The sequence below is a fragment of the Chaetura pelagica genome, unplaced genomic scaffold (assembly GCF_000747805.2).
Source record: "Chaetura pelagica isolate M959 unplaced genomic scaffold, ChaPel_1.0 scaffold70, whole genome shotgun sequence".
In the NCBI taxonomy this organism is placed as follows: Eukaryota; Metazoa; Chordata; class Aves; order Apodiformes; family Apodidae; genus Chaetura; species Chaetura pelagica.
The window spans coordinates 4,053,493-4,078,286 of record NW_009952265.1 but is presented as its reverse complement, the minus strand read 5'-3'; the positions used below and the strand labels follow the sequence as shown (position 1 = coordinate 4,078,286).

At 33.8% G+C, this 24,794-nt stretch overlaps 1 protein-coding gene across 1 annotated transcript in view; it reads right to left on the bottom strand.

The window, feature by feature from the left end:
• Positions 1–24,794, bottom strand: part of FMN1 (formin 1) — a 119,893-nt gene that overhangs the window by 4,467 nt on the left and 90,632 nt on the right. The window contains exons 13-15 of the mRNA XM_010007743.1: positions 21,868–21,960; positions 6,067–6,118; positions 4,138–4,287 (exon numbers count right to left, since the gene is read on the bottom strand). Of these exons, the coding sequence (XP_010006045.1) occupies positions 4,138–4,287; positions 6,067–6,118; positions 21,868–21,960 (295 nt within the window). The remainder of the gene's footprint in view (positions 1–4,137; positions 4,288–6,066; positions 6,119–21,867; positions 21,961–24,794) is intronic.

The following is a 24,794-nucleotide window of genomic DNA, read 5'->3' as shown; positions in this document are numbered from 1 at the left end:
GAAACTACAAAATACCCCCATAGCTCAAATTCTTTAAACGTGTTACATGCCCTACTGCTCTCAGTCATAAAATAATCTCTGTATGCAGCCCATAAACTAATCCTTACGTAACAGCACCACTTCCTGAAAATGCTGTCAGCCCACACAATGTATCAGGCTACATGCAGTCTCAGCATTTTGGAAGACAGATGCCTGTGTATTATCACCTGGCCTAGCAGATGATTTTATAGAGTCCTTGGTTGGCTTCACAATTAGGAGTCTTATAAGAGAATGTAAGCCTGAACATTGTCCATTTCTATTACCACGTTGTACAATACAATTGCCTGATCAAGCCTTCAGGCTTAAGTCTTCTGGAAAGAACTTGGTCATTATTGATAAAATCTTTAAATTGCATTTAATGTTCACTAACAGTGGACATTGTAACAGTATAAATATACTAAAATGTATGCTGTCAGTGGAATTTATCTCCAAACTTCAAATTGCTAACATGATTGATATGTTTCTATTTCTTTCAGGATCTATGACAATGTTTTGAATATTTGTATGAAGTGGGTGAGAAATTTTAGCTCTGTAGTCATAAGAAAAAAGCTATCTATTTTTATGCCTTTAGGAAGGCTGGTGCATAAGAAAAAAACAATAGAAAAAAAAAAAGGCTACATCAGTTCAAACCAAATACATGCTGCAGTCCTTTTGAGTGGGCCACTAGTAGATTATAAATACACTTCTGTTTGGATTCTGAATTCATAGGCATACTCACTGCAAGTAAAATTAGTCTAAAAAGAGTGAGAATGGAATTATATGCAACCTAACATGGTATAATTGTCTTGTTAAAAAAAACACACATATATATATACACTTTGATTTAGTCTTCAGTTATTATAACTTATAAACAGAAGGAAGCAAAACAAAACCAGAACAGCTGATGCACCTTGATGTACAGACATACTCAATCATAAAGCAACAACTAAAATGGGTTTTGATGCAAAACAAAATGTCTACAACATTTGGTTAGTATTGTGTTGCATTTACATTAAACTGTAAGGGATGAAGAAGTGCTCATCAAAGCAAATTTTATCGTAGTTGCATTCTGGTCTTTAATGGAATATGGTGTCTGAAATAAAATTATAATATTATTATCAGGAATATGGTTTTGAAAATGTTTTTCATTTTATCGTACAATAATTTATTTACCATTTATCACATAATATCAATCTAGATTTGTAATCTATCTGTAACTCCATCTTGCATTACTAAATAGTGTGCAAATTTTGTCCAGAAAAACAGACAGTGATTCAACCATATTTTCCAGCAGCTGATTTGTTTTCATGGTTAGTTAAATGCAGGGCAGCTCAGTTAAAGTGTTTAAGAAAAAGTCTCATAGAAATCTAATTAGACTTCTGCAGTTGTATTACATTTGGGAGCCAAGAAGTTTTTAGACAAACAGGCTCTTGCAGCTGAGGCTGTCATTTAGTTCAAGGCAAATTTCAAGTTTTTCCTGAAATTCAGAGATTTTAAAGTTGTTTGTTAAACAACACTAAGTAGTTAGTTTTGGGTATAAAATTTTAATTTTGTTTTGACTTTTTTTCCTTCTATTAATTTTTAGATAATAGAATTTTAATTATGTCTTCACACAATGCTAATTCTGCATATTCTAATTACATTTTTTATGTTTTGAGCCATATATCCTGAGAGACAAGTTATAATCCAATATTAACATTCCTATTTAAATGTAAACTGCGAAACTACTTTTAGGTATCTATGTCATTAGCTAATTCAGGCACATCTTATGCTGAGTTTCTGCAGCTCCTCCTGAAATGTGAAGGGTAATCCAATTGTAAACATGTTCACATAAGGCTATCAATCCCTCAGTTTCAGAACACAAGTCTGAAAACATTCTTACACTGATAGTTCTTTCTCTTTAAAATTCCCTTCAACACAAAAGAATTAGATCATGATAAACAGATATTTATTTTAAATTGCAATCTTTAAAAATGCAAACCAAACAGCGCATCCAATTAATTAGCCAGTTAAGGAAGACAGCTGTCCATTCCTGTCATACTAAGGTTTTTAGTTACCAATGTGCACAATGACTCTGAGCTCGCTTTCAAAATTTCTTGGACAGCAGCTCATTAACTATTAGTCTCATAGTTTGTAAAATAGAACCCCTAAAAGGTCATGACTTTACACAACATTTTCAGGTTGTGAAAATAGTTTTTCCATCATTCTAACCTACTTATTTCATTAGGTTTTTCTTTTCAGTAGCACATTACAAAAAAATTCAGGATGATTAAAACAGTTATTCTGTTCTAATTCACTTATTACACAAACAAGGCTCTGCATTTCAGCAGCTTGCTGTCTTGATTAATCACCCAAATTTTGAATGTAAAGGACAACAAATTGTCCTTTTGAGATTAATGAAACTTTGTAAAAATAATTTGAAGTGAACTCTGAAAACCAGTCTATATAATCCAGAAAGCATCAGCACTTTGAAGTATTACAATAACAGAAGCTCTGTATTCTATTAGCATTGCTTTCTATTTATGAATAGGAATAAAGGTATCCATCAAAGGAACTGATGAAATATTTGTGCTTTATTTTTATTTGTACATTTTATTTATATACTTATTAAGATTCTCATCTCACCTCAGTAGGAAAGCACAAATGTAACAGTTTATTTACAAAAAATATTTCTTCAATATAGTATTAAGAAAGTTTAAGAAGTGATGTAGTATTAAAACATTTACAAGGTATTTAAAGTCCACTTCTTTGCAGGGATCATTTTATGCCATCAGTAAGGTGCTAACTACATAAAAAAGAATGGATGTATGGTCTGGATTTATTTTTTTTTCCCCTTGGCTAGTTGGTTTGCATTCTGGCTAACTGCTTTTGGAACAAGAATAAGTCACAATTCAGCAGAAAATACATCCTGGAGATTATCCTTATCATGATTATAACAATCTGCTAGTACTGTTTATAGAGTTTTTAACATGAAAAATAAAACTGCATATTGATCTAGACACAAGGAAATAAAATATTCTTTATAAATATTTGCAGTTGTCAGCTTCTAAAATCAATCCAGTCATATCAGAGATTATAGAAAAATATACCACCTTCAAGTCTTTCAAATCTGTAATATCTGTAAAACAATGTTGAAGAGGTTGATAACTGGAAATTTATAATTTCTACACCTTGTCCTTTATAAAGCTACTTCCATGTGAACTTAAAGCCCCACTGATTGGGAGAAAAATGGAAAACTTTAGTGTAAATAAGTTTACTACTTACTTATTTTAGTAGTAAATAAGTTTACTACTACTTTTGCTGATAGTTTTTAAGATGTTTTTCTCTTAATCTGTGTCATTTGGAATAAGTACCTCGATTTATATCTCATCCTGAAAGTGATTAATCCATTCTTTTTCAAAGTGTGACCACATCCACGTTTTAGGTCTATTCAAATGAATTGAAAAATGGTAAGTATGGTGTGCTTGTAGTGGAATTGTTTTTTCTTCATAAAAGATTTTAAGCTTCTTTACGAAAATCAAGCAAATAATTGAAGCTTTTTTGCCTTTTCTTTTTTTTTTACTCTTAACTAATAAAATCAGGAGGCTGTGGTGAGATCTAGCGGCAAGTAGTTTGATGTCCTCAGCAGGACACCAAAAGTCAGAAGTAGTGCTGTAAATTCAGTGTGGGGCTTCGACACTGTGCTAAGTGTGGCCTGAATCTCTGGGGCTTCCCTTTGATGCAAGTGCAGTATATTAACTGGAAAAGCATTCACTTTTATTTGTCTGTACTGTCTGCGACAGCAATATCGCCTCATTTAGGCTAGTTCAGCATGAAAATGCACAGAGAAGCAATCTGTTACAAATTAGCACAGCTCCCCTTTCATTTTACTAGCTAGTAATTGGAAGGGGTTACAAAAGTGTAATTTATCAGATTATATGTGTTTATCTTTTTGTGGGGACAGCATGCCTTTGGTGAATTTTCCTACGCACCCTGAGGGAATAATCTGTCCTTGATGTCCATTAGATCTGAAAGAAAACAATGACGCCTGTGAAATATAGGAGTATAATTTGTTGGGTTTGAGAAGGAACAGTTTCCCAGACATCTAAAATGGTATTAATGACTTTATTAGAACCTTACCGTTCCTTGGAAATACTTTTGCTCTCTCGTTTCCAAATGGTCTTGAAGTCACTGCAGAATTCGTACCACACCGTGAAAACGTAGTTTGGTGTGATCTCCTTCTCGCCAGGCTTTGGCTTTATACCAAAGTATCCCACTGTCTCTTCAAAGCTACGAGGGAGAGGGAAGAAAAACTGTCAACACATAAGCCCATTGGGGAAACAATTTCTCTTGAGGGCTGGTTCCTGATTCAGTAGGCAAGGCTGGTAATTACCGTAACTTCCCCTTAGCCTTGGAAATCATCGCAGCAATTCATGTTTAGTGTAAGTAACTTTCCAACACCTACTTCATTCCCAGAAGGAGAATTCAGAGGTGCATAAGCCATCGTAGAGATATGTCACACAGGCAAATGAAGGGCATTCAATTTTAAAGAGAAAAACTTCTTGCATTTCAGGAACTGCTATACTATATACATATATTTATTTTTATACTGCAGCATTCCATGAATATCTTACAATCCCATCTATCTTCAATTAAAGAACACCTTGACTAGGAAAGCTGAACCAGGAGCAACAAGACCAAAAACTCTCTTCTCAGGTTTGCTTCATGTAACAGCAGCTCTGGTAACATTATGCTTTCCTCTCCCTGACTGAAACCTTCTTCATCCCAGCTGTGGCTAATACAGTTGTCTCTGTGATTTCTGGGAGTCTGAATTCCTGTACACTCTCTCACTCTGCCTTTATCCTGACACTTACTCCACACTCGACTTCATGTTTAATCTTCAGACCCTCCCTCGGTAGCCCTGGTTTGCTTTCACCCAGCTTAATCTAGCTTCCTGGGCTGCTTTCTGACTTTCAAAAGTAACAGATCCTTTTAGCAGGAATTTAAAATGCTGAACATTTAGTTAGTAATTGAAAAACCCATATTCTATTTTTTTTAAAATCAGATAACTAATTCCTTATGCAAATAGCAAATTAATTGTACCTCCATATCCTGGAATGTCTACTCTGCTCCAGAAAGGCTACATAGCAGGTAGAATATGAAAGAGCCTATGCCACAAAGAGTAGGTTTGTAGCTATGTAAAAAGGAAACAAGACAGCCATAACACTTGACAAATGAAATTAAGATGTAAAGCCACAGTGGATGTCAGTCAATAATTCAGCCAGTTTAGAGACCTTCTGCAAGTAAATGGAAACAGTTCGCCAATGACTTAAAGTGTATTTGATAGATGCCTACTTTTTGACTGTCTAGGGAGACTATTCTAGGTGTTCTAGTTAGGTGGAGTGACTCCAGGCTCAGAAAAGCAACATAAAAATCCAAATTACCACAAATCTGCCTTTAGTGACTATGAAGAAAAAATACAGATTAGAAGTTAAAAAAATTTTCCTCTTTTTTATTTTAGCAATTCCATAGCTAACACAAACAAGGTTTAAAGCAGATTCTTCACTCTCACAAACTATATTTTGGCAAACAATATTTATTAGAAATATTAAATTGTTACATATTTTTATCTATTTATCTATGAATCAATTAATCTCACTCCTCCCCTTATTGCGCCTCCTTTGGTCTAAGTAAGGCACAACTACTCGAGCAATAAAAACATTAGGATTTCACTGGTTTCCTAGTATACTGCATTCAATAGCCTAAGTGATGGAAATGTTCAGTGATGGTGAAATACATTATTACTACCTTAATGACTAAATCAGTTATTACAGTGTTCTGTAAAACTCTGACTGAATTCAATGTTGACAGTAACTAAAACCCCAAACAGAATCCACTGTTTTACTAACATCTCAGCTGAACTTTTTCCTGGAAGACCACTAAACATTTTTCACAAAGCATATTATTTCTTTGAAGTACAGATCCTTTTGCCTATTTAATGTAATTCCAAAGATCAATAATATCTTTGACCAACATAAACTGTACAGAAAACACCAGCAAAAACCTTACCATTTTTGTGCATTTTCCAAACTGCTCTCTTCCTTTTTACGTTCTTCTTTAGCTGCCAATGAAAAACATTTCAAATATATAAATTACTGCCTTACTGTTTTAGAGATTCCACAGAGTAAACAACTCTTATGTTCAAAATTGGATAGGTTTTACACTGAATATAATGACAGTGATAAAAATTTGCTAGTTTTCTTGTACCTAAATGAATGCTTCTACTGTACTAATAAAGTGCATTGGATTTAAAAAAAACAAATAAATCCATACCATAATACATAGTGGTAGATACTAATTTCATAAAAAGCAAATAATCAAATTTGACTTTCAGATTAAAAATACATACTATGAAGTTCTGTATAATTCTTTATTGTTACAGACCAGAACTTAGAAATTTAAACCTGGTTTTGCAGGGCAAATAATTGGAAATTCAATTGGAGTAGAACAGGTACCAAACATAGTCAACACGAACTGTTCCATATAGCTATCACGTTTTTGTTCAGGAAGCTGGAAAGTGAAAACATATGTATAAGTTTTAAATGTATGGTATGTATATGATATTTCTGAAAAAGCAGCCAGCAGTTGAAATATGGTCAGTGAATCTGAGCCCCTCTGTTACAGAATGCTCACAGGAACTACTTAAAGGATTTGATTTTCAAGGGATGGGCATTCTCTAGTTTTGAAAATGTTTCCTAAGCTGGATACTCCAGCAAAAGCACTAGTTTTCTCACAAAATGTTGATCAATTCTTCTTCCTACAGTGGAGCAACTTTAGCTGTTGTAGAATACCACATATGTAAAATGACACGAACATGGAAATGTTTTTCCTATTCCACATTAGAATAATCCTGTAAGTGCAAATGTTAATATAAACAGATTTCAGACACTTCTTCATAAAAATATAAGGAACTGTATTTTTTGCTGCTCCATCAATAGGAGTGCAATGGCTGGCTGAAATGCAGTTACCAATTTGAGTTAACTGACAAGGCCTCTGAGAAACTGATCCTGAATGATTCCATTTCATTGTATATCATTAAAATTAGAAAATGTAAGTTGGAATTACAAAATTAACTACATATGGAGAAACAAAGATGGTTAAAAGCTGAACTGTGTGTAAAATTGTACACTTTATGATTACATTATCACTTCTTTCTGGTTCTTAAGGAGATGAAAACGTGTTAAGTAAGGCAAATTTCCAAACATAGCTATATTTACAGCTACAATAGAAATTGAGTATGCTCAGGTCCTTCCACATGTACAAGAATGCAATAACATGCTTAAACATTTATAGTTAGTTGGTAAGACCTGACTTACTGTTTTATAATCTTGTAAGAACAGAAAAGAAATTCTAATTTGTTATAGAAAGTAGAAAAAAAGGTGTGACCTCTAGGAAGAACACACAAAGAAAAGAAATGTATTATATGACAAACTACATTCCACATTTTTATCTATAAGCATGTCTACCAAGGAACTATTTAAAAGTATTTGAAATTTAGATGTTGAGACTTGCTAAGAAAACCAACAAACAACTCCATGCAACAATGCCTAAGTAATTAGGAGTTACGGATACTACACAATGTATAAGACAAGAAACCAGAGCAATTTTTTAATCTTTCACACAATTTCTAAGTAATCTTTTACACACAATTTGTTATATCCTGCTCTTATTTCCCCCCCTCCACAACCTGAAATAACTAACATTATCAATGCAGTCAGGAAAGGTTTCCACAAAACATTGTATTTTCCTCAACAGTCCTTAAAGCCCCATAGTCATGATATCAATCCTCATCTTCAGTAATGGAGTTACTGAAGGCAATTAATATTAATTACATAAACAAAAGAACTTATTTATTTTTATTTCTCTGGCAATGCCACATTTGCTTGCATATCATTTTCTTTTTGCTGAAGTAGGATCATGCAATTCTTTCATCCTTAGACCACATGGTTGATTTCAGTTTCCTCAGTGTCCTTGAGTTAAGAATGTAAGAACAGCTTTATCAGAGTGGCACAGGGATTCATCTAGCCTAATAACCTGCCTCTGTTGGCCACTAAAACAGGTGCTCAGTTTAAGTTAAGGACCAGGACAAAGACAATCCTTACCCTTTGTAACCCTTCTGCCTCTGAGGTTCTGTAGTTCGTGCAAAATACTTCCTGCACTGGAAGTCACTTCTATGTAATTCTCAATGGGTTCTCTTCTAAGAACTTGCTCATTCTCTACTTAAGCTTTTATAAGCTTTCCAGCTTCCACAAACTTCTGTGACCAGTGTTCTATAGCCTAACTACATGTAACATATGCTGTTTGTTTTGAAATGAACTCGTGATATCACTCTACTTCTTGTATTGGAGAAAAGCACGTCTGCATTGAACACTGGAATACAGTCTCCACTGGCATTAGCTTTCTCACTAGGATGCATTTGAAAGCAATTTCCTCACTGTCCCCATTTATTAAGCACTGATCCAGTTTTCAGATAAGTTTTGGTGCTTGCAAGCTAATTTCCATTAGGAGGAAACTAAACAGGAAGCTCCAAAGCAAATACACTCCTATGCTTACTAAGGACAAAAGGACCAAAATAATGTTTGACTTCAGACAAGTTTTGAAAAACACGAGGTGGAAATGTTCACCTCAGATTAGATCTTACTCAAAGCTTAAACTTGTACTGTAAACACAGCAGCATCAGCCTCCACTGCTTCAATCTGCTGATCCAATCCTACTGCACCAAATTATTCCAGAATGTAGCTGTAGATGTATACATTACACATATACCTATTACATAGCAGTTCTTAAAAATTATTTCCCATATGCTGTATTTGTTATGGATACACTCCTCTGTCTGGCTTTAGCCCTTGACCAGCTTTGAAAATGACAGGGAACTGTCAAATGTTAGGTTTGCTGTCTGTTCTCACATCTAGATGCAAGTTCTTAATATGCTCTACTGTTTGGATTTGGTTAAGTCCATATCCTTAATAAAGTATCAGATCCTGTCCTATGACAAGCAGATAATCAATATATCTTCCTTGAATATAGATATGAAAGCCAGGATCAATCAGAGACTATGCAGGGTGGAAGATAAAGCTGAAAGGTGGCCTTCTAAGGTGGGTAAAAAGGCTAGAGAGGATCATCAAAAGCAATAGAGATGTTTTTCATTTTTGTAAAAAATACTGGACATGCTCCAGAAAAAAGTCTTAGACACTATGGCAGCACAAAGAACAGCAGGACCAATAGTGGGATGAATTTACTCTCCTTTGGTTTTGGTTTCAATGGATCAGTTACCAAGGAAACTTTGAGAACAAACCTAATTGTTATGAAATCCTTTACTCAAGACTTACTGGACTACTAGTAACAATAGGGAAGAAAACATTTTCACAGGGGTGCACTTGCTAACACATGGCAATTCCTTGAGCTGCAAAGAACTATCATGAGCAATCTAATGAAAATGTGCTTTCCTAAGGCCTGCTACTTTAGAGTCCTGATGGGTTGATCCCAGCTAGCAGCTATGCATCACACAGCCACTTGCTCACTTATCCCTCTTCTCCTGCAGTGGCATAGGGGAGAAAATAGAAAATGTCAGAAAAAGTTATGGGTCCTCTGTTATCAACACGTTTTCTAACCACAAATCCAAAACATACACTGGGTGCTATAACAAATATTAACTGTATCTCAGCCAGACCCAGTACAACAGCACATAGTCATATAGAAAAATCTAAGGTTTAAATGAATGGAATATTTTGGAACCTTTTTATGCATAAAAATCTAGTCTATAGTTATTTTTTTACTATAGTCAAGGTATCCAGCCACTTGTTTAATCATGGTAAACAATCTATAGTATTTGATACAGTATGAGATTTTACTGTTTAGCTGATGATAGCAAAGCCCACTGCATGTGGCTAACAAATCATACAAAGTGTTCAAAAGCATCATCAACATCCATTTAATCTTTTTATTATTAGTGTTATCTTACAGGCTAGAAAAAGGGAGGGCCCCGTATAAAAAGCCGTGAATAGAATACATAGAAAAATGTTATAAACTAAACATTTGGACACTAAACACATGAAAATATATTTCATTACCTGACACTGCCACAATCTGCTTATTGAAATGTGAATTTTAAAGGAATGGAAATAAAATGAATAGAATCTTTTAAATGAATAATTAAATGTCAAGTGCAAACAAAGAAGGATTCATAAAAATACACAGATAAATGCAAGAGAATGTAAAAACAGGAAATGGATCATCTCCATTTTAATTTGTTTGGGGGTTTTTTGTTTTTTGGGTTTTTTTAATTATCAAACTGGAATATACTGTACATTGAAAACATGGCTTGACTAACAAGAATAAGTATGGAAGTGGGGATGGGAAGTAGGGCTTTGGAATTGTTAGAGAGATGGAAATTCCATTTCTAATTTAGAATCATATGCTACTGGGATGAAGTTTTGCATTTCATACTGACTGTATGCAATTTTGGAACTGTTTTATTTTTTGAAAACACAAAAACAAAGGATCCCATGCCTATCAAGATATCTTTCTTCTAAAGTATCAGTTAAGCAAGAAGGCCTGGAAGCAATGGAATCAATGAGCCTTGGCCTAATGCAGATCTGTCTTTTAGAGTTAGTTCCCAGATGGATTCATTAATGTTTAATTAAGGGTTAAGTTTGTGATATAGCCTTTCTTTCCCTGGAAGGCTAATAGGGTCACTCTTGTCTATTTAGCCACATATTTTTATTGAGATTTTAGAAGCTTAACATCTTAGGATCTCTAACTCTGTCACATTTGGTCAAAATTGGCCAATACACTAAAAATTATTGGCAGGGGAACAATCAATGGGCAGTGTGATCACATAAGCCTTGTTTCCTTTACTTCTTCTCTAAATTAGAAAATGTCACATTTTTAACATGGGATTTGGCTATGCAATTCTTTTAGATGGTTTAAATACTGGTAGAGACATCTTAAATCCTTTCAAAACAATCTTCAGAACACTTGCTGCCATGAGGTCTTAATCATGCTTCCTTGAAACAGTTCTTACAAGTTTATTTTCCTTTGCAATTGTACAAAAATTGTTTTTCATTAAGAAACCCATATCTAATGATGAAAATATATGAATGTTTCTATCATACAAAGAGTGTGCAGTCTCAGAAAGCTGCCTAATAAACAAGTTTCTCCACAAGTAATCAGGAGTATTAGTTACCAGTCTGTATTTTACACACCAGGCAAGGAATAACATTTACCATAGAGAAACTGTAAAAGATTATAAAAGATCCAGTATTTTTGATGTTACCATATGATACCAAAGTGTAGACATTTGTACACATACAAAGGCACACAACACCAGCAGAACATACTCAAGCAACACATTCTAGAAAGTGTTTATTATCATAGGCAATAAAAATCTTAGGAAATCATGTTTTCTTTTAAAAGTGATAATGCTGTCTATAAACATGCCAGAAAAACTGCTGAAGGTAATTTTACCAGAATATTAGAACTAACCATAAAGAAAAGAATATTTATTTTCATTAAGTCCAGTATTCCTTACAATGGCCTGTTTCTTAGTATGATGCTTCTCTTGTAATCAATGAGAGCAGATTTTAAAATTAAAGCTGTTACTTCAGTTAGCTTCTACACAAAAAGGTAATTGTTTCAATAAAATTAAGACTAACATTAGTCTTACTTTCCTGTCTTCTAGAGTTACTGATTACAAAGCAAGAGTTAGCATTACATTTTTTCAATTGATTCCAATTAAATTATTTGAAACTTCATTCTGTTAAAATGCAACCAAGCCACTAATTTATCATTCTTCCACACTTATTAGTAGTATTAGTAATAATAATTAGTAATAGTATTAGCCTATTAGTACTTAAATGCTATAAAAATAAATTCTGATTCTAATTTCTTTTTAATAAATCCTTAGAATGGTGTGGTCTAATTCCAAGATTAATCTTTACCGTGACTAAATATATGCAAAGACTTTGTGTAAATGAAAAATTAGTTTTAATACTTTTAACAGAACCATGCCATTAAATCCAATCTGTTATGTGTTTGGGAAAACTAACTCTTCAGATTATCTCTAACTATAATCTCCCGTTGTAAGAAAAAAAAAAAAAAATCTAGGGATGAGCACACTTTTACACCAAGGATAATGCTTTAAAACAGTTGAATTATTATTAGATCAATAAGAAGTGGGAGCTCTTCTTAAAAACATAAACCGGATAAATAAATTTTTTAAAAAATTAATTTGATGGTGAACCAAGGGCTACTTGGTGGGTAGATAATGAATAATTATACAAATACAATTAAGCTAATTTCAGAGAAGTTTGTGAAATTCGTGGCCCAAAACGTTTAGGAGAGAAAAGTCATAGCATTGCCTCCTCCTGTGGAATGATAACAATGATTTATGAAGCTGAAGTAATTTCTGTTGATTGAGCTCAGTCAAGATTGGTTTCACATGACCAGCTAAAGTACAGCAATGCGTGATGTGTAGTGGCCCCACATATTTGAACACACTAGGACATGCTCTTCTAGGTGATCCAAAGGATGGGGGTAGGAGAGGGAGTTAAAAGCTGCTGCTTTGTTTCCCATACATTTCCCCCTCATTAGGATACATGCCTCCTGCAAAGTAAGCCACTTCTGGTGGTCGGCAGCAAAGTCTCATTGTAAATGCACAGCAGGATAGTGGCAAAGCTGAGATTAATTCTCTATAGATTTATATAGACCTTTCTCACTGTTGATTGCTTGTACTGTTTCAAAGGTGTGTATGTTGCCTTTTTTTATTGCTGGTTACTGACTTTATTCCAGCATATGGTAGTTGGCGCCATGACACAAAGTGAACATTTTATACTAGAACTAAAGTGGATATTTGACAGTTTCTGTCAGAAAGTTCAGAGCAAAGAATTTGTGAGACAAGATTTATTGCATATTTTATATGGGACACATCTGTTTCTTTGCTACGTTTTTGTTTAAATAAGAAAAGCAATGAAGGTTCTTTAAGAAACAAAGACTCTCAATAAAAAGCATGAACAGAAAAACTGCATTATTGAGAACGAATTTAATAATTCTAACCTTCTAAAAATGTGCTGCTTGGAAGTATGACAGTCATCTTCCCCTTTTTGTTCAGTGATAGAGACAGAATGAGGGAAAAGAATTTCAAGCCCAAACTGATTTTCAGCCACACAGCTACCCATATTTAAGGGTAAATAAAAATGAATATAAAATTAAACCTAAGTATTTATATCAGATATTCACATCTAAAAGTAAGATCGAATATTATTGTATATTTTGCCTACGATTATTATTATTATTTAGCATCCATAACTGCATTTTGGTGATGTGAACTGTGTGAAATGAACACTTCTTGTTTTGAAAATTTCTTATATACTACAGATCAGGTACACAAGCTATATAGCAAACTTCTTCACATGCTGTCTACTAACATCACTGAACCTGATATATTTTGGTCTCCAAAGCTCACTGTTATAGCCTTGATCATACCTGAATCAAAACTGAATTTGGAGAACACCTAGCAGAATCATGTTTAAGGAAAAAAAACACAGAAAAGTACGCTACATACAAGAAGGAAATTTTTTTTCAATAAAACTAACAACTTCCTGTTTATAAATATTCATATTTAGTATGAAACCCTAAGACCCAGCTTGAGAAAGATGACATTTAAATAGGTAGGTTAGATATAGTAAAATTACAATAGAAAGAAAACATATTGCTCAAAAATCACGTCTTAATGAAAAAGCATGTGTCTTATTTCACTTCTACCGAAAGAATACATCAATAGAAAAAAGAAGTTATGACGATTTAAAATATTATGATAAAAATAAAGGCTTGATTATTTCCCCCCCAAAATATAGTGATTTCCTCTACAAAATAACAAATATTTGTAAAATTATTTCACACTATCAATGTACTTAATTCTTTTTTTTAACTCAACGTTCCTCTACAATTGAGATTTAGGCAAGAAATTTTATCTAGCTACTAGTTTGAAAGCCCTAATATTTGAAACAAAATGCAATAAAACCAGGCAAACTTGGACCTACAATATTTCTCTGTCTTGTCAGAAATAAAATACAGGACACTAACCTCAAAAAGTCTGTTAGGATTCTTTTAGTCCGTTTTTACAAGAAACACTGAACTGCATTCAAGAACCGGGCATGCTTTTTTCCCCAAGCTTGCCTTCTTCATGGTAAACACATAGAAGAATGTATTTTTTAAAAGGGTCTCTTCATTTCTAAATAAAAAACTACTATTCTCCTTATGGGAAAAGGATGGTTGGAAAAGTAAAGCATGTGCGCCATGCTAGGCCATTTAATTCATTCCTAGAAAGCACTCAGATACTACCATAATGAGACAAATGAGAGTACATATAAAGGAAAAAAAAAAATCATGTTAGTTTAATTTGAGACTGGAAAAATGACAATAACAATTATCATGGTACCTGATCTAATTTGTTTTTTTACAGATTACTTTTTTTTCTGTTGAACTCCATGCTGGGAATAACCAGATATTCTTTCCTCCACAGTGGATATAAAGATTTTTATATTCTTCATGTTTATCCTCATGTAAAAGAAGAGAATATGAGTACTACATAACAGGACCAGGGAATGTGAGGGCAGCAGCCAAACCCATGCCTGCAGATTTTCTACTCCCTGTGTCTCTGGGCTTTTATTATTACCTTATTGTTTATGAGGTACCTCCTATCTCTTGGAAATGCCCTTTCCTCAGTAATAATAAGACCATGCAAAAGGCAGACCAAAGAACAGAAATACAAGGCAATGATAATTTAACTGAAATCCTAAAAAACAGAGGCAATTCCAACTGACCTAATAGTAGAAGGGTTACATACAATTTTTGTCATAGTGGAAGTTTTATTTGACTACCATTTTGATTTGAATTCATCTATTAAAACCACAAAAACTATTTCTGAGAATGATAATGAACACAAACCATGCCAATATCATTTTAATCTAAATTCATTCTGTTGAAATAATCCCATCATAATAAGCTTAATTCCTCTTAATTTTTTCTCCAGTAGAATCATAAAGTCTTGAATAGTATTATAATATTCAGAGTAAAAGTAATATTATACTTTGGGATTTGATGTATCTGCATCTATGATGGCAATATTCTTTACATCAGATATTTAATAGGACAACTTACTTTACAGCATGTTTGAAAATCTTGCTTTAAATTTGAATAGAATTTTTTAATCTTGACACAATTTATTCCATTCACACAAAACCCAAACTGATGTCAAATTACGTTACAATGAAAAATGACTGGCATTTAAAAGGCAGGAAAGGCAAAGTTCCCCTACCATTAGGAGAAAATTCTTCACTGTGAGGGTGGTGATCCTGGAACAGGTTGCTCAGGGAGGCTGTGGATGCCTCATTCCTGGAAGTGTATTCAAGGCCAGGCTGGATGGGGCTTGGAGCAACCTGTCCTAGTGGGAGGTGCCTCTGCCTATGCAGGGTTGTTGGAACAAGCTGATCTTTAAGGGTCCTTCCAACCCAAACCATTCTATGATTCTATGATTATTTCAAACAGAAATGTAGAGTCAGCTCTCCTACTTAAGCCTGTGGGTTCTCTGTCCTAGAAACTGTCCAATAACATGTAAGCAAAGAATCCCTGATGTGAAAAACTTAAATAATAAACACAAACATGTTTTATGCAACTCCATTTCAACTCTAAGTCAATGCTGGGTCTGGCCCTTTGTGTAAAATTCAAGGTAAAACCCACACATTATAAATCTTTACTTAACTCTATAGATAATAAAATATTTTACAGATGAGTTTTTCCTTTTAGCATTATAAGGTGTTCTGTATTATGGCAGCAGTGAAGGGTATTTCCAAGCTTAATCCAAAGACTATGGTGTGAAATTAAAGAGTACAAGGTACAAACATCAGGTGAGAGTGGCCAAAGTGATGGTAGATATCAAGGTTTTTAGAAAGCAAGTTTGCTTGGGTCTTCCATTATTTATTAAGTGCATTCATCTCTTCTATCCAATCCTTGACTTTGTTCTTTTCTTGCAGTAATATCTTCCATATAAGCAAGCACTAGCTCATAGGAAATATAATCTGAAGTAAATAATCAGTGTGAATCCTGATTTCCTGCCAAAGAAAGCTTTGACAGGGATTTAAATTCTGTTAGTTCACAAAGTTAAGAATATCAGCACAAATAGGATAAGATGAGGATAAACAGAAGATCAAATCCAGATAAACTGCATGCTAGTGGTGTTGGCTGCAGTACACAGAAAAATTACAAGAAGGTAAGTAGATAAATAGGAAATAATGCAGGAAACTAATAAAAATACAGTCAAGAAGAAGGAGGCAGTTGGACTAAAAATATAACCTAATACGATCCCTTGAAAACACTGTATATAATCTACTTTTCTGTTTAAATATAAGCCTGTGAAATAGGAACTGGAAGAAACTGAACAGAAAATAATGGTTTCAATAAGAATTGAAAGTGTGTTAAGACTCCAAACAGCTGACAGTGGTTATAGTAAAGGTACCATTAATTCTAGATTGAGATTTTATAATTATCATACACATAATAATTTCTTGTATTAAATCAAAGATATCAAGACCAACATTCATTACATCACTCAGCTGCTATCAACAGGCAATCCTTCTCTATCATGAAATGCCAGCGACTTTTCAGCAGCTATGGTAATTCAGTATAACACAATGAAATTGAAAAGAAGCTAGAAGGAACTGTTGTCTCAAAGACATTTCTTCCTTGTCTTCTAAGAGTGGATGACATTGCATTTTTAATTACAAGTCCTTCCAAATTGCATTCATGTTACTCTGAAGGAGCGCAATCCTCTAGTTTTCATAGTAAGCCATTATATAGTGGAACTGATTATAGCAATTTGATGTGCATCTGTCTCAAAAATAATCCATTGAAAGTTTCCTGTGAAGTCACAGATTTAATTAACATCAATTTTCAGGATGTTGATGCCGGTAATTCTTCTGTTAGTATAGGAGGAAACACTCATTTCAGAGCAAATTCTTGTTTCTGAATCAGCTCACTGTCAATATTGCATCAGTTAGAGGCATATGGATGCAATCACATTCCAGGACACCTTATTTGGTGTCTTATGGACCCAGGCTATTGTCTAACTACACAATCTCAGAGTACCACAGCAATAAGGTTCTGTGCTTTGCAGACTCCTCATGCCAATTTATGTAAATCACTCTTTCATCTGTTTAAATACGACGATCTTTGAGTCATGAAAACAGTTATGACTGTCACAAACAGTTTGAAAGATTAAAGTAATTCTGCTGCTGGCATATAAAGCAGTGTTCCACATCTAAACACAAGCTTTGCCCAATCTGTAATGTCATTGCTGGGAAGGATAAAAAGTTTTAAGCAAACATTATCACTGCAAGGAAGGATTTTTCATGTTTGACACTGGACATAAATATCCTCCCACACTGTTTAATGTGAGAACTGCATATGTGTGGCAGAGATAATAAAACATATCAGTGAAAACAAATGAAGGGAAAAAAGAGTTATGATAAGTAGAACAGAAAATAAAGCTTTGAAGTTAAAAGTCTTCATATTTGTACAGTTTCCTTTGCAAGTATCATTACTTGACATGCAGAACAGATAGTCACAGAATCTTCAAGAGTCTGATATCCTGCAGAACTGATCATCTTTACAGAGAACGTTTTCTGTTGACAGAAGCATGTCTGTAATTGCAGGTAGCAAGAAAACAGGACAACTGGAAGATCCTGGTAAGTGCTATTGCTCTCCTGCTGTTGTTTTCCCACAATCATTTAAAAGGTAGTGGTTACTGAAATTCAGTGCTCTTAAAAATTATTCTTGATTTTTTTTTTTTTTTTTTAAATTCTCTTATTCAGCATTAAAAACTTCAGGAGCTTGACAAATAAAATGGAACACAAGTGACAAAATCAGATTTATAGATTGAGGTACAACATTAGTCCCCTGTGTATCCTCCCTATTCTCATGTCAGAATGTGTAGCAGTTTTGATCAGTTTCTGACCAGTATACTTGGATGTTGTTTTTTTTTCTTAATTTCCTGGTATGATCTCCCCAAGAATAAGTTAAAACATAAAGTAGTTAACATACAAGTGAAGGGAGACAGCCTTAACAGAATTTATTTCATATTTTCTTTCACCCTGGACTATGTCAACAATCTTCCATGGTGCATTTCAACTGGCAAATGAGGAAATGTAGAGCAAAGCTACTGTTCTACACCAGAAATACATTTAAAAGCACAATAGACTGGATGCATGCCCAGGTAACTACTCAAGCCTTGCTAAAATTATTAAGAAATAACTCAGCGGTAAAAATCAGATTTACCTACTTTTTCTATATGGTTGCTGATGTTGTCTGAAAAATACACTACCTTCCTACATGATGCTGTGGCTTGGTCTATGAATAGTTTTCTGTTGCACAGTCCCATGACTGCTCGGTGTTGACCTACGTAGTATAAGACAAAAAGCAGTTGCAGGAACACAATGAACTTAGCCAGCGTTTCCTAAATGGTAGGCTGGAAATCTAAACACAGGACAATTTATTTTACAGTGGGAGTAATCTCAATAGATCTACTGTATTTGAAAAACCTCTCCCTCTCCATTTTGGTTGTTACCTTGGACACTTTAGTGCATGCCATGCCATTCCCAAATAGCTTTGCTTTCCACTACTAATGATTTTCAAAAACTGTTTTGTTTTGACATCAGACTTTTTGCTTCCCAGACTCTGCTGTAAATGGAATTAATTCCTCTAATGGCAAAGTCTTCATCATCAAGATGCTTTAAGAGAAATGAAGACAGGCAGCTATGATCTTCCTACGCTAACTGCTATGAAGCATAAAGACTTTTTGATTTGCACATTCCAATGTATGAGAGAGAAAATCGAGCCCAGACTAAAGTTTTACATACTTTGTGACCTGCAACCAATGAAGGGGAATTTGGGACCAGATTTTGCAAGATCCTGCATGAATCTGTGTTATGCATTTCCACATTTATTAAAAAGGACAAGCAATATGAAATAGTCAAGCGGCAAAATAAGAATTATTTTTTTTTTAAGGCTAGTTGCTACTCCTGTATGTTATTTACTTTCTGGTTTGTATTATTCTTGAGAGAATGCACAAGGAAAATAAAATATGTAATGAAAAACTAACACAAATGGCTACTGGCCAGCATCCCTTCTAGTGAGCTTCATAGCTGCTATAACCAAACTTTTTCTTTTCTCCTTTTCAAAGCAGAGTATTTCTCATACTTATCTAATGATCTGATTTTTATTTTTATTTTTTTTTTTTTAATGAGATGGATAGCTTCATTTAAAAAGTTTTCTTCTGAGCAAGTCTGAGCAAAGTTTTCATAAATTAAGGAGCATTTCAAACAGCCATTAATTTCATTATATCAAAGTTCTTTTTACATATCATGGTCATTTGAATGAGAACAAATTTCTGAAAAAATGCCCCACCATACAGTGATCCACTGGAAATAAAGTGTATATTTATAGTAATTCATAGATCTCAAAATTATAGTAAAAATAATATAACTTGTTGCATATAATATAGTTAAATCTACTAAAGATTACTTCTACTTTGAGAATAATCTAACCCCTTTTCAAAAAGCATGGGCATAACAAATATGGCTAATGAAGTATTAACACAGTTTACATATGTCTTTCATGTGGGAATCACAAAGTACTTGACAAAGATTATCTTTCACTACGTAAAATAGAAAGAAACATTATTTAACATTCTGTGTACCAGAGAAATGAAGCTCTCTCTGAAAAAGAGATTAACCAACTGTTCTAGCATTACATGTCAAGTTGCTAAACTGGGAATAGAACCTAAAGGTTCTGGCACCTAACTCCCTGTTGAAGGCACTGGGCTACATTACATCCAGTTAAACAAACCAGCACTGACATCAGCAGAAGTACAGTTTATCCCCTCTAGCATTTTAAAATGTCAGTCTCCATAACACTCTCAGTGTTTTTTGTTACAACACAGCACGTATTAGATTTAATTGGTATTAATTGGAATTAGGAAATGTAAACAGTTCAATTTAAGCAAATCAATATGTTGTGGTTTGTTGGGGTTTTTTTGGGTTTTGGTTTTTTTCTTACAGTATTTCCAACTTAGCATTGACTAGAAATAATGGGAAATGGTGCATGTGAGAAAAACCTGAGTATCTATGAGTTCCAGCCCTTTAAGCCAGAAGTTTCAGAAAAGCATCTGAGCTTTGGATACTTGCTGTGAGCTGGCAGAAAGATAACAGATCATTTTTCCTTACACTTGCTTAAACCACCACAACTGTTTTTTAAACAAACAAAAGTGAAAACAGATGCTTAACGGATGCTCAGTATTATCAGTTAACTCTTAATTTCAGAGAGGCAGTTGAGTTTCCAGGCACTTATCTGAACTGAACCTCTGAGCTTGACATTTGTACAATTCCTATTCTAGAACCATAAATTAAGACAGGCTTATCTGTTATTTTTATTTATCTTCAGTGTAGAAGTTCATAGGATTTACATTCTAATGCCACATAAAGTACCACCTGCTAATTACAAAGATTCAAATCAATCAGGTGACTGAAGGAGACAGCAAGATCAAGAAGCATGCTGGAGATCATAAAGGTTCTGTAGAAATACACAGCACTATCTCAATCTTGATATTATTGTTAAGCTGTAAGTGAAAATGTTTTAATTAAATAGGTTGGAAAGACAATACAACTGTCTTGCAGTGACTTAAAGATTTCCATTATAATTGTATTCCTTTACTAGTTCTGTGGCAAATAATTTGCAGATCTAACATTGTCCAAATACACTTGCAGCTAAAATAAAAAATATGTCAAATAAATATATTCATTAAGCTCCATGGCCTGGGAGAAGGGTGACGAAGAATATTAGTTCATTGAACAGTACAGTTTAACAGAGATTACTACTTTTAAAACATCGAAGAATTTGGTAAGATAGCCTCATGAAAGAAAGCTATTAAAAATACATTAGGTCAACCTTTATAAAAAGAATGAAGCTAATTTATAAATCATTACAACAATGATCACTAATAGTAGGTAAAGATTCTGCCTGAATTACTAGATTCAGATAGTTCACTTCTCACACAGTAAATTGTTCACAATTTTGGTGAGAAATAGAGCATTTGCTCTGTTTAGCCAAATAGCCTGTATTCCTACAACCCGGCAGGGGTGGGAAAATAATCTTTTACCTTATCTATTTTTCACTGCTCCAGAGACAAATGTACTGGCAGAAGCAGGTGACTGGGAACACAGTCTGGGAAACAGGAGGGCACAGGACTGTTCTTTTCAACAACAGCGACTGGGAAATCACTTTCTTATGCCTTGTTCTGTCTCACACAAGGCAAAAACTTTAAATCTGAATTAGTCAGTTCAGAAGCCCACACTACTGGTAAAAGATGCCATTACTTCATGTATATATGTGCACTTTCTCTAGAAAGGTATTTTTTCATATAGTCTTCAAGAAACCTGAAGCCTTATATTCCCTCTGATAAATTTGGTCTATGATTAACATATTTTTCATTTTGCCTTCAAATAAGGATAAAGAACAAAGCAGAAAATAATCAATAGGAAATGGGTGAGATCAAGGAAACAATTGTCTTTGACAAGTGAGGTTCAAGATCTGTGTAACCATAATACTTAATATATATTAGGCACATTAGGAACATAACTCACTGCAGATAGTAAGAATTTTCAGAGGCCACAGATATTTCATGCAGCTTAGGTTAAGTATAACTTTGTAAACGATTACACTGTTTGCCAATATTATTTTTTTCTTTCCAAATGCAGTTACCTTTCTGGAAGAAATCCTCTAATTTCTCCTTGAAGGGCTGGAGATGCTGTTCGGAAGACTCTCTGCAAACTAACTTCATCTGCTTTTCAGAGGCTACAAAAAGAAGTTGAGAGACATTTGTGGCAGGATTTGTCTACCAGAAGTAGATGTCAACACTGAAAAAACCTACATTTGAATTACCTTCCATTTAGCAACTGAATTTATGAACTACCATATGATTTTTGTCCATTTAAAAAAAATTCCTTCCCAAAAAGCTAAATTTAGATGGAAATGCATTTTTTAGTTAAACCTAAGAGTTATAGTTTGGCTGAATGAAACATATCCACACCATATAGCTACCATCATTATATAATTCAACTTGTTGCAGCAAAAATGAATACAAAACTGTGGAAACAGAAGCTGCAAATTTGTAATTAAAATACTACGTAAATGTAAGTCAAGGGAAAGTTGCAGAGAGATGCAAACATTTTATTGTACAAGTAGTAGTGTTCCTATAATACTCTTGGACCACCAAGACTTACTAAAAATGACAGCTTTTCAATTAATTGATATCAGAAATACATTTAGACAGTTCTTACAGAAAAATGCTGAAAAGCTTCCTGTTCCCATGTACATATTTTCATTTAGCCCACTCCACTCATGTAGACTGTGTCAACTATGACATTACTGGGGAGCTCCAGAGCTACGTAAAATGGCCTGGTCTACAGTCTAAGTTTATCTTTAATCTCTAGTCATGCAACCTGTAGCATTTTGCAACAAAAGTTAATGGATATTTATTTGTATGCTGGAGAGTGGGCAAAAAGAAGTGTTAAACACAACAGGTTGAGAAAGAAAGTATTTTATTAGCTGTTCAGTTATGTGTCTTTAAAAAATTGAGCAAAACAAATGAGAAATTAGGGAAGTTTATGCAACTTTTAAAGATTATTTTCTTTGATACATGCCTCTTACCATTAAAAATGTGAACTTTGAAAGATGGCTATCATACATTAAATTAAATTTTTGTATACTTAACATTCATGTTTGTAGAATTAGGAGATCTCTACATCTAACAAAGCAAATTGTACAACTTTGGAAGAAGATGGACTCAGTAGAACAGTATAGGGGAAAAAATCTAGAAAAATAACTGAGACAGTATTGTTAAGTTTCTGACTGGAAGCTTGAACAAAGTAGCAGCTACAGGATTGTGTTTTTTCTTCATGTTTAAAAAAATCTACAGAAAATTATATAAGGCAATATTTAGAAATTATTTTAGATAAACGACAAAATGTAAAAGCATTAGTACACATGTTCAGGCACTTGGTACACAGTGACTAGAGAATGAATGTGATAATTACAATCATGTAAGGCTGCAATGATTGAAAGTCAATAATTATTTTATAATAATCTTATATAGATAGATGTTTATAAATCTATACAGAAGTATATTTCTATGAATATATATGATTAAAAAAATCTTGTGTAGTACTCTGTAGACAGCAGTGTCTAAACATACTCTAGAAAGTTGTTTTCCCAAACACATGGTGTTGCTAAATGCATTGTCTGGAGTCCTGAAAGCTTCCTAGATGCATCCTATAACACAATATTTAGAAAGGTTGTTCAGATATGTTCCATATAAGTATTTAAATGACCAATACTAGGATCAATTGTTTCAAAATTAAAAGGAAAGCACATCTGAAGCCCTTCAATAATTAATTTTTTTTAAAAATTAACATTAACCATAGTCAGATTACAAAAGCTACTGGAAAATATGGCAAGAAGAAGTACCAGTATAGAAAAAAAGCTGATTTGGGTAGTGAATTCTTAAGAAGAATCCTTAACATTCTTAAGAAGAAGATCAACATTTGGCATGGGGAGGGGGAAGAAGTAAGAAGAGAAGAAAGGCACAGAAGAGAAGATCAAATGAGACAGATGACTTAGAGTAAGTGAATCAGGAGTGCTGATTAAAACTCTAAACGTTTGAAAGGAGATGCAGAGATCAGATACTAGTTAGCATTGCTTGTCATCTTGAAACAAACTGAAAGAGACAAAAGGAGTCAAGTAAATGCTGGCAGACTCTAAGTATTTACATTATTGGAAAGCCTTAAAAAGAGACCTTTGGACTAAAACTAAAATCCATCCATTTACTTCCTGAAGTTCTTTCAGATAACTGACAAAACAGGCTGAAGGGCTCTGAAAAAGTTTTAGCTAAAGGGACCAAAGACAAGGGTGATGAAGTGAGAATCTGGTAATCAGAAAAGCAATATATTTGCCCTGTACTGCTTAATCCTCCCTGAACTGACTCTGAATTTAAGTCATACTTCACTCAGTAATCTGTACTTCTGGTCTATAAATAAACAAAAAGAAGTCTGGGCAACTGAAGGTTAACTAAGTGTGTTAAAAGTCAACTGCACAGAAATATTTGAAAAAAAGAACCCTGTTAATCATTCCTTCTCTGAAACAAATTCTGAAAACAGAATTCTGAAAAAATTATTTATGAAAAAAATCATTCTGAAATTCTGAGTATTCTGAGGGAATTCTGGGGAATCTGACAGCTAGCAAACCACACATACACTTCTCTCACCATCTCATTCCAAAATAATCACTTGAGAAAATAAACAACCTGTTGCAGCATTACTGAGTTCAAACAGATGCAAATTCCCCATTACTGTAATAAACTTTTGGTTCATTTTCCTGGTATGCATTGTATGTTAGTGAAGTTAAATGTAATATGCTACTTTGAAAATTGTTTATTTCTAAATGAGCTATTGCAAAAAAAAAAAAAATACAAGTGTGCAATAGTATTTGAAAGCTCTCACACATTGTTGGATGTACATCATGCTTCACCCACTGCAAATCTTGGCCACAGAAATGGAAACCATTAGCAAAACATTAAAGCTGGAAACTGCTGATTATCAGTTTGCCACTGTCTTCAGATTTAATGCAGTACT